Genomic DNA, 14,978 nt, shown 5'->3' with positions numbered 1-14,978 from the left:
CCCCCCCCCCCCCCCCCCCCCCAGGATATTGAAGTAACATCCTCTCCTGATGACAGCATTGGTTGTCTATCTTTTAGCCCACCAACCTTGCCCGGCAACTTTCTTATTGCAGGATCGTGGGCTAATGACGTAAGTGCTCCTTATGTGCATGTTCTAGAAGTCTTATCTCTTTGTATGGGCAAGGTTAGCTTTCCATTCGGCTTCATTCTTTCCCAAGTGAATGAAACAGAGGTGACCTTTTTAAAGAAATCAGTGGGTGTGACCCTTCTGAGTAGGGCAGACATCACTTGTTACACTGATTTTTGTTAAAAAAGCATGATCATATCACTCAAAAATTCCTACTCTAGTTCAGTAACTTGACATGGATTCCCAAATCAAATGTAGTATCATTGAGAATGACTGTTATCCATGGTGGTATACATAAACTTATAGGTATCCTGAAAATGTCTTAAGGCAAATGGTAAACTTTTTTCAATTTCGGATATAGCACACATCCCGCATAGACGTTATACTTAACCTATTGTGTACAAAAAGAAAGACAAGAAATCATAGTGCACAAAAGGAAAGATAAAAACTCTGGTAGAAAAATAAGCAAAGGATGTGAAGAGGCACTTTGCAAAAGGAGTGCAGGTGGCCCATCAGTGTGAACTTGAACCATTCAGCCACACTCAGCAGATAAATTCAAACTTCTGTGATGGAGACCCTGTCAAGTTAACAAAATGAGAAGTTTAAAAAAATAACACTTGATCCCAGCAAAAAAAAAAAAAAGCTGAGACCTTACATGTACTGCTGGTGGGTATATAAATTGGTACAGCTCTTCTGAAGGCTAATTGGCAATATTTATCAGAAATCCTTAAGTTTATACCCCTGCATCTCAGTGGTTCCCCTCTGGGGCTTGAGGAAGATCTCCAATAATGTACTTTATGTGCATAACTGAATTAATCCCTTAACAGCTAACGCAGTGATCCTACTGTCCTCCATCTTCTGACACAGGTTATGAAAGTTAGAGATGTAGAATAACTGGCCCATGTCCCACATCTAAGGAAGCAGCAGCCGGGATGCTGCCCCAGCAGTGTGACCCCGGATCTGTACTCCTAGCCACTACCTGATACTGCCTCATTGTATTGTATTTTATTTTTATTTTATTTAAAAGATTTTATTTATTTGTCAGAAAGAGCGCACAAGCAGGGGGAGCGGCAGGCATGGGGAGAAGCAGGGTCCCTGCTCTGCTGAGCAAGGAGCCCGATGCAGGACTTGATCCCAAGACCCTGGGATCATGACCTGAGCTGAAGGTAGATGCTTTACGAACTGAGCCACCCGGGTGTCCCAATCTCATTTTAAAAAGTCTTCATGCTAGTGGAAGTTTTGAAAATTGTAATAACAAATAATGTATTTTATGGTATGTTTGTGTGCTGGAAAACCATTTTAAAAGTTTTGGAAAAGATTTTTATGCAACAGTGGGGGTAGCGGGGGGTTGAGGAGAGAACAGGAGGAGGAGGAAGGTAGTCATGGTTGAGCAGGTTTGGTTTCTACATGTTTCTGGAAAGACTTCACATGATTCACTGCTGAAAAATGTTAGAAGAATATTTAATGGCAGTTAATAATGCAAGGGAGAAAAGCTTCAGTTAAAAGAGTGAAGGTACTCTATAATCTAGTTTTTTGAAGAAAATATGTGTGCATAGAAACACTGAAAGCACAACGAACTATTAACTATAGTCTGGTGGGAGTAAGGGGATTTTTTATTTTCTTGTCATATTTACAAAATCTCTCAAGTAAAATGCATTACATTTATAATCAGGGGAAAAAATGATGTAAAAAACCAGAATATTCAGAGAAGAAAGGTAAGTTTCCCCTGTGGTCTTGGTTGTCTGGATGGTGATGGATAACATTGTACTTCAGAAGACAGATGTATCTCACAGATGCGATGAGAAATTTATCCGCAGTTTTAGGTGTAAGCAAAAGAATTTGTATATTTTGATGGCTTGGAAAATAGGAATAGGGAAATAGCTCCTTGAGTAGACTTTTCAATTGCTTTATTTTTTTTTTAAGATTTGTTTGTTTATTTTAGGGAGGGAGCACGAGCAGGAGGGGCAGAGGGAGAGATCTCAAGCAGACTCTGAGATGAGCCCGGAGCCCAACGCAGGGCTCGATCCCACGACCCTGAGATCATGACCTGAGCCGAAACCATGAGTCGGACGCCTGACCGACTGCGCCACCCAGGCGGCCCTCAATTGCTTTATTCTTAAAGTTAGATAATTAGGTTTATATGAGAAGTTTGTGTATATTTAAGTTGCACCCCATCAGTTATTGGGTGTTAAATGCATGTAAAATGTCATAAGTTGCTGTATTTGCATTAATTTGTCATATTACTGTAGGTTCGCTGCTGGGAAGTTCAAGATAGTGGACAGACTATTCCAAAAGCCCAGCAGATGCACACGGGGCCTGTGTTAGATGTCTGCTGGAGTGATGTAAGTTTCATTCCATTTTTCATGTTTTCTACAACATAAAATCATGTGTTACCTAGAGTATTTATATATTTCTACTTTTATATAACCTGAGCCACAAATAGCATGTATGTATACACATTATTGGAATTCTAAGTTTCTGAGTGTCAGTACAATAATTTATTGATATTCCTAATGTAGTCAGTTAATGTTAGCTTCAGTTTATTTGAGTTTTTCTTGCATAAAAAGCTCATTTTATTGACATGTTACCTTAAGCAAACAATTGAATTATTTCTGGAAGCTCTTCCTACGTTTATGCCATGAATTTTTGTCATTTTAAAATTAGAAATTTAGTATCCCAGAAGGTAAATCCTAGAGAATAAAAGAATCCTTTTCTATTAATAGGTATTTGAAGTTTTTGGGGTTTTTGGAATTCTTTTTCCTCCCAGATCCTGAGCATCAGTAATACAAGCAAATATGTTCAAGTTTATTTGGCTGTGAGTTTTTGATAGGGGAGGATGTATCGAAGGGACCCTTCCCAAAGGTGCACCAGAGGGAAGGTAACTGGTGAGCCACAGCAAGAGCTGCAGCTGTAAAGGGGCCTGTCCCCTTCATAAAGGAGGAGCCAGTGCCAGTGGACAGCTCAGCCTTTCTCTCCCTTCTGCCACTGCTGCCCAGCAGCTGAGCCCAGCAGAGGCAAGAAAACGGGGGCCCGAGTGACGGGGGCAGACAGATGCACCTCCATGTTGAGGAAGCCAAGCCTCCAGGCCCCTGTCAGGCCTTATATGTAATTTTTAGTCAGATTCATTAGTTATGAATTGCAGACAATAAAATTGAACCTTTTTAGTGTATAATTTTGTCAGTTTAGAGAAATGCGTAGAGTTGTGGTCAGGGTACAGAACAGTACAGCCCCAGATTCCCTCCTGCCCTTCAGTCACGTGCTCCTCAGTTTCTCGCTGCTGGAAACCACCGATGTGTTTTCTGTCCCAGAATGTCACGTGACTAGTCCTGTCATCTTGGAGTCTGGCTGCTTTCACTCAGCAGAATGCACCTGAGACCCATGCAGGTCGTTATGTCAGTCAGTAGGTGTCCTTCTCGCTGAGCGGTATCCCATTGTGTGAATGTGTCACCGTTTGTTCACTAGGAGGACATTTGGATTGTTTCCCATTGTGGTCATTACAAATAATGCCGCTGTAAACAATTGTGTACTGGATTTTCTGTGAACAAAAGTTTTCATTTCTCTGGGGTTAATATCTAGTAGTGGGATTGCTGTGTTGTATGTTACATATATGTTTAATTTTGTGAGAAATTGCCAAACTACTTTTATTTTATGTTGTCATTTTCAAATTACACCATTCATTTATGTGATCTTATTTGATTTTATAACTAAGAAATGATTCTATTTATAAATATTTTGAAATGGTTTAGGAGACAGAATTGCTCCCGTTTTCATCATTAGCTATGATAGGCTTCTCTGAGCATTTTTGTCATCTGAAAAATGTTTTCTTGACATACCTGATTTGGATTATTATGAGACAATAATAGACTTGTGAAAACAATTTGAAAAGTGATTGCAGATACAACTTATTTTTAGTTTACATGTGGAAAAGCAGCAACTTGAGTAAGTTGAAAATCTTTTTTTTTACGATTGGGTAACAGATCAGAATGTAAAGTTTCTTACAAAGTAGAATAAGAAGTAGAATTAACTGATAAAGGAATTCTGTTGCCCACATGTTACTGAGTGGCTGTTGGCATTTACAAAAAACAAAGACAGCTATTTCCTTTCTCCAAGTTGTGTGTCATCTAATGGAAGAATCAAACACGGTAATGAAGAGTTCTAACATAGTGAGCCGAGCTCTGAGAGGGTCAGGGTGTCCTGGTGCTGGCTTGTAGGGAACACAGAAAGCAGCTATAAATTTTTGGAGGGGTGCCGTGAAGGCCTCACTGAGGAGACAAGTTGAACTGAATCTTCAAAGAGAAATGAACCCTGTGCCTGTAGCTTTTTGAGCATTGTATCATCCAGCTCTAGTTCAAATTTGGGCTCTAACTCTTCAGCATTTTGATTTTGGCAGGTTTCTTAATCTGTCTGTGTTTGTTTCCTCATTTGTAACATGAAGGTAATAATAATTACAACAGATGATATTTAATTAAGCAAATAATTATCAGGCTCCTCTAGTATGCTAAAGCCCTGGGGATATAGTGGAAAGGGAAGTAGGCAAGATGGGCAAATAACCATATTCAGGACAGACAGAATTGCAGATGGTAGAACTTTGTGGCAGCTAGACTGCATCTACATAAAGTGGCTAACACGGGGTTAGTTGACAGACTTGTCTGAGGGAACGTAGTGAATGGCTAGGTCGAGGCCCAGACCCAGACCTTCCTGGCTCCAGAACCCCTGTGCTTGACAGCCTCCCTCGGAGGCTTACAGGAAGGGGAACGGGCTCGTGTGGGAGGTGGGAAGAGCGTTTGGGAGAGGAAGGTACACATATAACACCACCACAGAAGCACAAAAGCGCCAGAGTTACCTTGGAAGCATAAAACCCAAACTTGGTGAAGATGATTCTTCAGCGCTGTAAGAACACATGGTTCGCTGTGTGGCCATAGCAGGGTGGGGAGCAGCTGGCTGGAGAGCACTTGCAAATACTGTTTCTCTGCCATGGCTTTTGCTAGATTAGCCTCCGTATAGGTATGCCCAGTGGGATCTGGCCTGCTGCTCCGTGGTGCTGATTACAGCCGTAGGATGGGCATTTTATAATGAGGTTGAGAGGCCAGTGTGTCGCTCAATCTCAGGGTAGCCCACGACATACATGGGTATCTTTCTAAGGATTTATGGAGTTACCCTTATAACTTCACTGATAGAGAAGCAGGTTTTATCTTTTCTTTCAGTTGGAGAACTGGTGACTTTATATGGGAAGAAATTGTTGCTAAGGAAGGATGGCAGTAAATCTTTGAGCTTTGGAACCAGAAATGAGATAATCTAGGTCACTGGTCAGCAGACTATGGCCCATGGGCCAGAAATGGCCCACTGCCTATTTTTGTAAATAAAGTTTTATTGGCGCACAGCCACATTCATTTACATAACGTGTATGGCTGCTTTCAAGCTAAGGAGTTATTCACTAAATAAATGGCTCTTTAAGAAGAAATTTGCTAACCACTGGTCTAGGCTTTCCATTTAGTTTTTCTCTTTCTAAAAATTATCCTGTGTTTTTTCATATATGACTTCATTTATGAGTTCTATATTTGAATATTTTTAAAACCACTACACAATGATTGCTAATTTGTTAAGCTGTTCTGTAGTTTTCATAGGACCAATGATTATTGAAAATTAGTGTAGTTTTATGGTGTGCACTTTAGAATGCTATCAGATACGTAGCTGAACAAACGTATAATGATAATAAATGCATGTGTGTGTATATAAAGAGAGAACGATGCACTAAATGTGCCAAAATGTTTACCATTGGTGATTCTAGGTGAAGGGTTTGTGGGTGTTCATTGTTTTTATTCTTGCAACTTTTGTGAAGGCTTGAAATTGATCAAAAAAGACTTGAAATTGGGGCACCTAGGTGGCTCAGTTGGTTAAGTGTCTGCCTTTGGCTTGGGTCATGGTCCTGGGATCCTGGGATCGAGCCTCGAGTTGGTCTCTCTTCTCTGCGGAGAGTCTGCTTCTCCCTCATCCTCTCCCTCTGCCTGCTGCTCTTCCTGCTTGTGTGCTCGCTCGTGCTCTGTCAAATAAAATAAATAAAAATCTTAAAAAAAAAAAAAAAGGCTTGAAATTAACCAGAAGAAGAATATGTGTAAGTGGCCCCTACTACATATGGATGCAGGATTTGTAAAAACTACTCATGGAAGGTAGTCAGTGGCCCATGAGAAAGGAGAGGGTCAGGGGCGGGAGACTTCATTTTCCCTGTATAACTTCACATGTTGTTTGAATTTTTTTATCCTGTTTATTTGGTATCTCTTAGGAAAATAAATCAGTAATGAAGAAACAGAGCGAAAAATGTGTTTCGTATGTGACAGTGAGTTTATAATACACTGGCTCCCCAATAATTAGAAAAATAAAAATTGCAAAACAAAACCTGCCTCAATATGATCAACCTAACATACAGATGGAAATTGTATATATATTTTTTTAGAGTGACAGATTTTCTTGATTTTCTTTTAGGATGGGAGCAAAGTATTTACAGCATCATGTGATAAAACTGCCAAAATGTGGGACCTCAACAGTAACCAGGCAATACAGATTGCACAGGTAATAAACGCTGCGCCCAGAAAGGCTGGTGCCGGGGTGGTGATGACTTTTAAATTCTAATTCTCTAGTATAGAAGAAATGCAGTTGACTCTACCAGATCAGTTAGACTTATGCATTCCAGAAACCTCTTTAGCATCAGAGTAACACCAGGGTAATAACCACTCTTAGTCCTATTGGTGTTTCACAGATGGTCTGTCATGGGTCTTCTGTATGTGTGTAGGTAAGGATGGTGTCCTAAGGAGTTAGTGATATTAAAGCCTGTAAAAGACAGGTGTCACAGGTGGGCCTCAGCATTCATGTGTTCGACGTTCTGACAGCCATGTGTGGCTTGCCTTTTACCAACTGCGTTTGGACACTGGTTCATTTGACGAGTATTTACTGAAGGCCTGCTCTGTGCCCGGCACTGCTGGTAGGAGTAGAGACACAGCAGTGAGTAAGAGGAACGTTTGCACGCGCTCCTGGAGCTTTTACTAGGAACAGCAGGCGGGAAGGGCACAAGTAATGAAGCTCAAAGACGCGAGAACCAAAGGGTCTGACCTGGTTGGGAAGGGGGGCCTCTTGACCCAAAACCGTTTTCAGAAAGGCATTACCTACTCTGAGCTCGCAGTATGTGTGACTGTACCAGAAGCATCTCTTTGATCTCTTCATTCACGTCACCTTAGTCAATAAATGAAACTGTAGAGTTCCCAACTAGTTATTTCTGAATATCTCCCTAGGGAGGGGCTTACTTTGACTCTCATTATGGGTAAAATAAAATTAATGTTTGTCAGGATGGAAAGTAGATCTATGTTCTTAGGTTAAATTGAATGTCACGGTCATTGGGAAGGGCTTGGATATCCTTTGGTGTTTGGTATGACCTCAGTGTTTATTTATTTATTTATTTATTTTTTAAGATTTTATTTATTTGACAGAGAGAGAGGGAATTCCACAAGCAAGGGGAGTAGGAGAGGGAGAAGCAGGCCTCCCGCGGAGTGGGGAGTCCGACGCGGGGCTTGATCCCAGGACCCTGGGATCATGACCCGAGCCGGAGGCAGACACTTAACGACTGAGCCACCCAGGCGCCCCTGACCTCAGTATTTAAATTTATGCCTTCTCTTTGAGTTTCCAGAACTGAAGCTGCTTACACATAGTTAACATTTATCTTGATCTGTTTTGATTTTGTCTTCTTGCAAGCACGATGCTCCTGTGAAAACCATACATTGGATCAAAGCACCAAACTACAGCTGTGTGATGACCGGGAGTTGGGATAAGACTTTGAAGGTATGATACACCAGTGAGGGGACTGCACGGCCTGACCAGGAGTGACATTAATTCGTACACTGTTTGGACGATAGCTCTGAATGGTCGCTTACTGGCTTTTTTTTTTTTTTTTTTTTTTTTTTTTTGCTTTTAGTTTTGGGATACACGATCATCAAATCCCATGATGGTTTTGCAGCTCCCTGAAAGATGTTACTGTGCCGATGTGGTGAGGGATTTCTAACTTAATATATATCCTTTTTTTTTTTAATTTTTTTTTTTTTTATTTGCGAGAGAGAGAATGAGAGAGAGCACGAGAGGGAGGAGGGTCAGAGGGAGAAGCAGACTCCCTGCTGAGCAGGGAGCCCGATGTGGGACTCGATCCCGGGACTCCAGGATCATGACCTGAGCCGAAGGCAGTCGCTTAACCAACTGAGCCACCCAGGCGCCCAATATATATCCTTTTAAGAGGAGTACAAATTTCTTACCTTACGACAGTTTGCAGTTAGAGGGTAATCTAAAAATCCCTCTAACTTGAATAATAAAACACAGAGGATATAGTTCAAATGGCCGCATGCCATCAGTATATAACATCTGTTGTGGCTGTAGGAAAGTGGGCAGTAATGTGTGGTGTGGTGTTGGATCTTTGGGGACTGAGTGGAAGAGAAACAAGAACTTTCTCTGTCCATTTGGTTATAAGTCTTCCAGTTTTGTGCTAACGGCCAGTAATTCCACTTTTAGGAATTTATCATGAGAAAAAAAGACACAGATGGTCTTTGTTCTGTATAATGTAATGAAAGCTTGGATGTGGCCTGATAAGCCAACAAGACCAGTGAGGTTAAATGAACTCGTTTGAGGGAATATTGGACAGCAACAGCTAGTATTCTTGGAATACACGCCTTGAGTGAAGGACATAAATTATGTAGGAACATACATACATATATACATAAGCATGCATGATGCCCGGAGAAGCCCTAGAGGAAAACATAGCATGATATTAACAGCAGTTAGCATTTGAAAGGGTGGTGTAGGTGATTTTCACTTCTTCTCTATTCCTCAGTATTTAAAAAAAAAAATCCTATAGTTTATAGTTGTAAAAAATGAGTCTTTTAAAAATGGATGTTCTTTCAAATAATTATTTCCCTAGATTTTCATGAAGAATGTTGTGATATCATTGGATTTTTTAAACTTAAAAAAAATTCAGACTTAATTTTTCTGAGTCTAAAAACATGGATCTAATATTTTGGTATTTAAAAAAACACATTCCTTCATTTTAATCATGTCTCTGCTTCCCTCCGTTCCCTAGATCTACCCTATGGCCGTGGTGGCAACTGCAGAGAGAGGACTGATTGTCTACCAGTTAGAGAATCAACCTTCTGAATTCAGGAGGATAGAATCTCCACTGAAACATCAGGTGAGTCACATGTAAGATCAGGAAGTGTGTACTTTGTGTCACGTGTGGAGTATAGTTGTACTTTCAGACACCTAGAAGTATTTTTAAAGGGGTGAGTTTAAGGATACAAGCACACGTATTTTGTGGGTAGATACTGTCCATCCCTGGAGGAGCCCAACTTCTCTGTTGTCTCCAGAGGTGCCCCTGGATGGCTGGACACTGCTGTATACAGTTGTGTGCCTCCGTGGGTGGGCTCCGTCGGGTCCTAGCGCCCAGCCTCCGCTCTGCCTTCATTGGGCCCACACAACACTAGGCTTTTCCGTGCAGTCTCCCACCCGCCACAGACTCTCTAGGCTCTCCCTCCTCAAGCCTTTGTCTCAGCAGATCAGCTTGGCTCCTGCTCAGAGAACATAGTGGTGGGGAGCTTCTTACCTTCTTCCTGGGGAATCTAGAAGTCTGCCTGCGCCTGCATCTTTCCCTGCCTTTCTCCTGCCAGTTAGGTGAAGTCTGTGCTCTGAATGCTGGTTTTGTGGTGGGGCTCCATGGTGACCCCCCTCCTCCAGGGATATCTGGACACTTGCCCCCCACCCCCCCATTGGCACCCCTAGCACGGATACGTGCTCCAGTCTCATTCATCCTAGAAAGCAAACTCTCTTGCCCCACATCCTCCGGTACCACCTGGACCCCTTTTCCTTTGCAGTTAAGCATCTCACATGAGTTTTCTTAGTTTCCTTACCTCCCACTCATTTCTCACGCGACTCCTTTGAGGCTTCTGCCCCCGTTACTCCACCGAAACTGTTTTTGGCTTGGCCACCGATGGCTTCCTCATCCATAATTCTGGGGACGCTGACCAGCCCTCATTTAGCTCACAGAGCAGCGTTCATGTTCTGACATGTTCTTAAACACCCTGCCCCTGGCCTCTCTAATGCCCACCTCTTACCCACTGCCTCTCCGGTGGCTACTTCGTCTTCCTTGATGGTTGTTGCTGCATGTTGGAGCTCCCCAGGCCTCTGCCCTTGCCTGCCCCCTTCTCTACTGAAGCAGAACCTCATCTCCTGTCCTTGCTGTCAGTTAAGTCTACCTTGTGGTCTGGGGACTCAGATCCCTAACAGACGTCAGGACACCCACAGTCTGACAGCTCCTTTGCGTGTCTCCCAGCATTTCAGCCCAGCAGTATCTCACACCAAACCTGGGACCACTTTCTGCAGATCTTTAGATGTTACCTCTTTTCAGGCTTCTCACTGGCTGTTTTCCCCAAAACTGTGTGTGTATGTATATACCTTAAAGATCTACCCGCGTACATGTTTTACGTATTCTGTTTCATGTTGTCCACTAGAATGTAAATTCAGGCGGAGCAGAGATTTCTCTTTGTTGCCACCTCGTCCTCAGCTCCTAGAACCAGGTCTAATGCATAGAAGGTTTCTGCAGATGTTTGCTGAGTGAACAAACAACCTTAACCTGCTCCTGCCTACCACCCTCAGCCGCCTCCTCCCCATGTGCTCTGCATCTCATGAGATGGGACCTCCACCTGCTCTTGCCTAAGCTGGAAATCTGGAAGTCACCCTTGATCTGCTCCCCCTCCTTTTCTCCTATCTCACTGATCTCCAGGTTCCCTTCTGCCCTGCAGGTGTTTTGGAATCTGTTCATTTTGCTCCTTCCCTCCTGCCACATCTAATCCGAGTCTCCTTTTGTGACTGTAAGAGCTTAGATCTTGTCCCTCCTTTGATCCACTCTCCATGCATGGGTCAGGGGGCTCTTACAATGGCACATCTGACTTTGCCACACCTCTCCTTAAAAACTCAGCACTGACTCCTCATTTCCCTTTGAATAAATCCCAAATTCCTTGACAAAACCTAGTCTAACTGGCTTCATTTCCTGCTACCTGTGCCATGCACCCTGGTCTTTGATTTGCTGAGGCAGGCCCTCAGTCTTTGCATAGGGCCACTGTGTGGTTGTGTTCTTATAAATGGTGCCCCCCAGAGGTGTGCAGTTGCTGTCTCTGTGCCGAGCATGGGAGGCACAGTCATGGTTCCTGCTGACTTACAGGCTTTTGCCTCTTTTCATTAATTTTTTTTCCACTCTCAAAAGTAATGAGCTGCTTGTTCAAAAAAGGCAAATGATAAGGAAATAGAACTAGCATGTATTTTTCCTTTTACTTAGGAAATTTGTGTGCTCTAGCAACTGTCATAATGACAGAAACTGCTCTTTACCTTCATTCTCTGTGGCTTCATCCAGAGGCTCTGATCCTGCCCCCATGCCTCCTGAACTCCTCACGGAAGATAGAACCTCAGTTTGGGTAGGGTGGGTGGTCCTCTGGAGTAGGCCAGGTTGTCACGACGGGAAAGAGGGAGTCAGGACCCAGGCCCTGGCTTCTCCTCTGCCCAAGCGGCTGGGTCATGGGCTCTTCTGTGGGATCTTTTGTAGAGTCCAGGAGACCCTCCTTTGGGTCCCCAGAACCGGTGTTAGATCAAGTGCAGCGTGTTGCTTCTGCATCGTGTGGTCGCAGTTTAGAAAGCGCTGGTCACAAAAAAAAAAAAAAAGTGCAGGTCACGTCCACTCTCCCACGTGACCTTTGTTTCCCCTGTGATCGCTGGGCAGATGCTATTTCCCTTCTCCATTTGGGGAAGCAGAGGTGCAGAAACATTGGGTGAGTTGCTGCAGCGTGCCCACTTGGTTAGTGGTGGGCTGTGAAACGGGGGCCAGTACTGGAATAGGAACGGGTGGGGTTCAAGGGGGTGTGTGCACTGCTGGAAGGACAGCAGGCCCTTCCGGCGGTAAAGGAAGAGCAGCGCCAGACACAAGCATGTGGTCCGCAGTTTGTTCGTAAAGTCACGTGGCTGAATAGAGGTAGAAAATAACGCTTGGTGGAGGACTAGAAATAATTGACCGTGTTTGTATAATATGTTTCTGGTTTTTGTGAAACCCAAAAATGAGGTGAACGTTATTTACCTTCACTTAGTTATGAAATCTTGTATTTTACTTTGGGATAACATACTATTTTCTTTCAAACCATAGCATCGATGTGTGGCTATTTTTAAAGACAAACAGAACAAGCCGACTGGTTTCGCCCTGGGAAGCATTGAGGGGAGGGTTGCTATTCACTACATCAACCCCCCAAATCCGTAAGTGGGCTCCATTTGCTTGCGAATTTTCACTTGAGACTTTTTCAGAAAGGAAAACTCAGTTGAGCCTTTGCTTTTCAGCGCCAAAGATAACTTTACCTTCAAATGTCACCGCTCGAACGGAACCAATACTTCAGCCCCTCAGGACATCTACGCGGTACGTTTTTAGAAACCTTAACCTTGAAAATGCATCTAGAAACTAAACTTGGAGGTGGGTGGCTGAGTCATTACGGGGCTCACTCTTTCGTTGTGCATGTTCATGGGCATAGATCGATGGATTACGCTGTAGGTCCTGGTTGTCTGTTTTTGTGCCACATTGACCGTCTTTGCTCTCCGCTGCTGCTGACTGCAAGCGGACGGCTCTTGGGGCCTTCCCCCTCCTTCTCAGTGCTGCCCGACCGCTCACACGCTTAGTTGAAACTGAGAAATTGCTGATTGCTGAAAAAGAAAAAGGCACTTCCCTGAGGTCCACTCCTTGGCGTCCCTGGCTACGTACTCGTGAACTTCTGCTGACTTGTGTTCATAACAAGAGATGCGATTCGGTTCTGGGCTGGCAGTTGATCACAGAAGCATGGCTAGTTTCTCCTGAGGTCCGCGGGCAGCCGGCACTCATGAAGCGGCAGTCTGAACTTTTTGTTTCCCAAGTGAAGCCAGAGGCACATACCGGTACAAACCTGATTCCTCCTCCCTTTTCCACCGCTTCTCATCATGCGTGTTAATCCTTGCAGGTAAATGGGATCGCATTCCATCCTGTCCATGGCACTCTTGCCACTGTGGGATCTGATGGTAGATTCAGCTTTTGGGACAAAGATGCCAGAACGAAACTAAAAACTTCAGAACAGTTAGATCAGCCGATATCGGCTTGCTGCTTCAATCACAATGGAAACATATTTGCTTATGCTTCCAGCTACGACTGGTCAAAGGTGAGCATTCCCAGGCCTGCTGTGGAAACTCTAAGGCAGCGGTGCCAGGCTCTGGAGTCAGAAGGCCTGGGCATGAGTTGTGACTCTTCTCTGGTCTTGCTGGTGACCTTGGCAGGTCACCATCCCGTCACTGCAAAGGGAAATAGCACAAGTCCCCTCAAAAGGTGTGGGGATTTGGCCAAAGTCATAGCTGTAGAGCCTTTCCCTGGGAACCTGCCCCTGGGAAGGGTCTGGTCATTGTGAGGTCAGAAGTAGAGTGAGCTGGAGGCCGTCACTCCAGGAGGCTCTAAGTCCTTCAGTGAGGCCCAGGGTGGTTGCCAGAGTATGAGGGGGCACGGTGAGGGCTGCTGGAGGGACAGCAGGGCCAGAGCATGGGGCTTTCACTGGAGGCATTGCTGCTTTGCTTATTATCTGGGGAAGGGAGTTAGGGGCTGATAGGGTCGAGGCTGCATTTTTGAGGCATCCCAGCATGGTGGTAAGGGGAGCAGACCGCGGGATTGGGGCTCCAGGCTGCTGGCTAACAGCTGATGTTTCTCAGCCAGCCCACGTGTTTGCTTCTCAGCTGCTGGTTGTCCTGGATTGTTTGTTCATTTTTCTCATGCCACCCCCCAGCCCCCTCTCCACAGCAGCCTTTCAGACTTTTCCCTGCTCTGCCCTTGCTGCCCAGGTTCCTGACTGGTGAGGTCGCTGGCCTCACCCAGAAAGGCTTTGCCCTCCTCAGTGTCTTTCCCTTTCATCTGCACGCGTGCCTGTCTGCCCTGGCCCATTTCCTTCCGCCTGCCTCCCACCCCAGACATGCCCCAGACTCCCTCACACCCCTCTGTTCTCTCTCCTTCTGCGAGCACCTTCTCTCCCTGCCCACCGGCTCCTGGTCCTCCATCTGTAAGCACACACTGAAGCCTTCGGCCATGCCAAAGCTAGCTGGGACACCTTGTTTTCCTCGACTGATGAACGCATCAGTGGGGTTAACACCACTAGCTTCTGTTCCTTTGGCTGCCTCCTGAGTGCCGCCCTTCCCTGTCAGCTCTAGCCTGACTGGTTCTCCTTGGGGTTCTCCCAACGCAAACCAGTGACCGACCCTTCAGTCTCTGACTTGGTTCCTGAGCTCGCACTCCGCTTCTCTTCCAGTATCCTCGTCCCAACAGCGTGAATGCACAGCGTGCCCAGAGTGCCTTCACTTAGGAGAGAAAGTCTTGTAACTCCCGCCCGTGCGTCCTTTATCCTCCAGGCTCACTGCCTCTCCTGGGTCCCTCCTTTGAGTCAGTCACTGTCCGTTCACTGGGGGTCTCAGTGTCACCTTTGATTCTCTCTCTCTCAAAAGAGCTGGGTAGTCCCCAGTCTCTGGTGGCTTTACCTGCGGTCCCCCTGCCCACCCGGCCTCCACACCCGAGCCCTGTCTCGCTGGGTGTGTGCTGATGCGGGCCAGGCAGCTGCGCTGTGTTTCTTGAAGCTGCTTTGCTCAGGTATCCTGGGGGTGCAGTAGTCCTGCACGGTGGTCACTTTCAATATCTGTATGTACCCGTGAAACCATCACCACAGTCCAGATAACCTTGTTTTAAGATAACACTTTTATCTCCCCCAGAAGTTTCCGTATGTATTGCTGTCATCCCC

The 14,978-nt window shown here is 44.9% G+C and overlaps 1 protein-coding gene across 2 annotated transcripts in view; it reads left to right on the top strand.

Moving 5' to 3' along the window:
• Positions 1-14,978, top strand: part of RAE1 (ribonucleic acid export 1) — a 21,297-nt gene that overhangs the window by 3,548 nt on the left and 2,771 nt on the right. For both annotated transcript variants that reach the window (XR_004297441.1, XM_032387713.1), the window contains exons 3-11: positions 25-129; positions 2,376-2,468; positions 6,607-6,693; positions 7,867-7,953; positions 8,087-8,158; positions 9,236-9,343; positions 12,338-12,444; positions 12,526-12,601; positions 13,173-13,367. Coding sequence is in view for 1 of the 2 variants with exons in the window: in XM_032387713.1 (XP_032243604.1) it covers positions 25-129; positions 2,376-2,468; positions 6,607-6,693; positions 7,867-7,953; positions 8,087-8,158; positions 9,236-9,343; positions 12,338-12,444; positions 12,526-12,601; positions 13,173-13,367 (930 nt within the window). In the remaining variant the exon portion in view is untranslated. The remainder of the gene's footprint in view (positions 1-24; positions 130-2,375; positions 2,469-6,606; positions 6,694-7,866; positions 7,954-8,086; positions 8,159-9,235; positions 9,344-12,337; positions 12,445-12,525; positions 12,602-13,172; positions 13,368-14,978) is intronic.

The sequence above is a fragment of the Phoca vitulina genome, unplaced genomic scaffold (assembly GCF_004348235.1).
Source record: "Phoca vitulina isolate PV1807 unplaced genomic scaffold, GSC_HSeal_1.0 scaffold50, whole genome shotgun sequence".
Taxonomy (NCBI): domain Eukaryota; kingdom Metazoa; phylum Chordata; class Mammalia; order Carnivora; family Phocidae; genus Phoca; species Phoca vitulina.
This window is presented reverse-complemented; position numbering and strand designations above follow the sequence as displayed.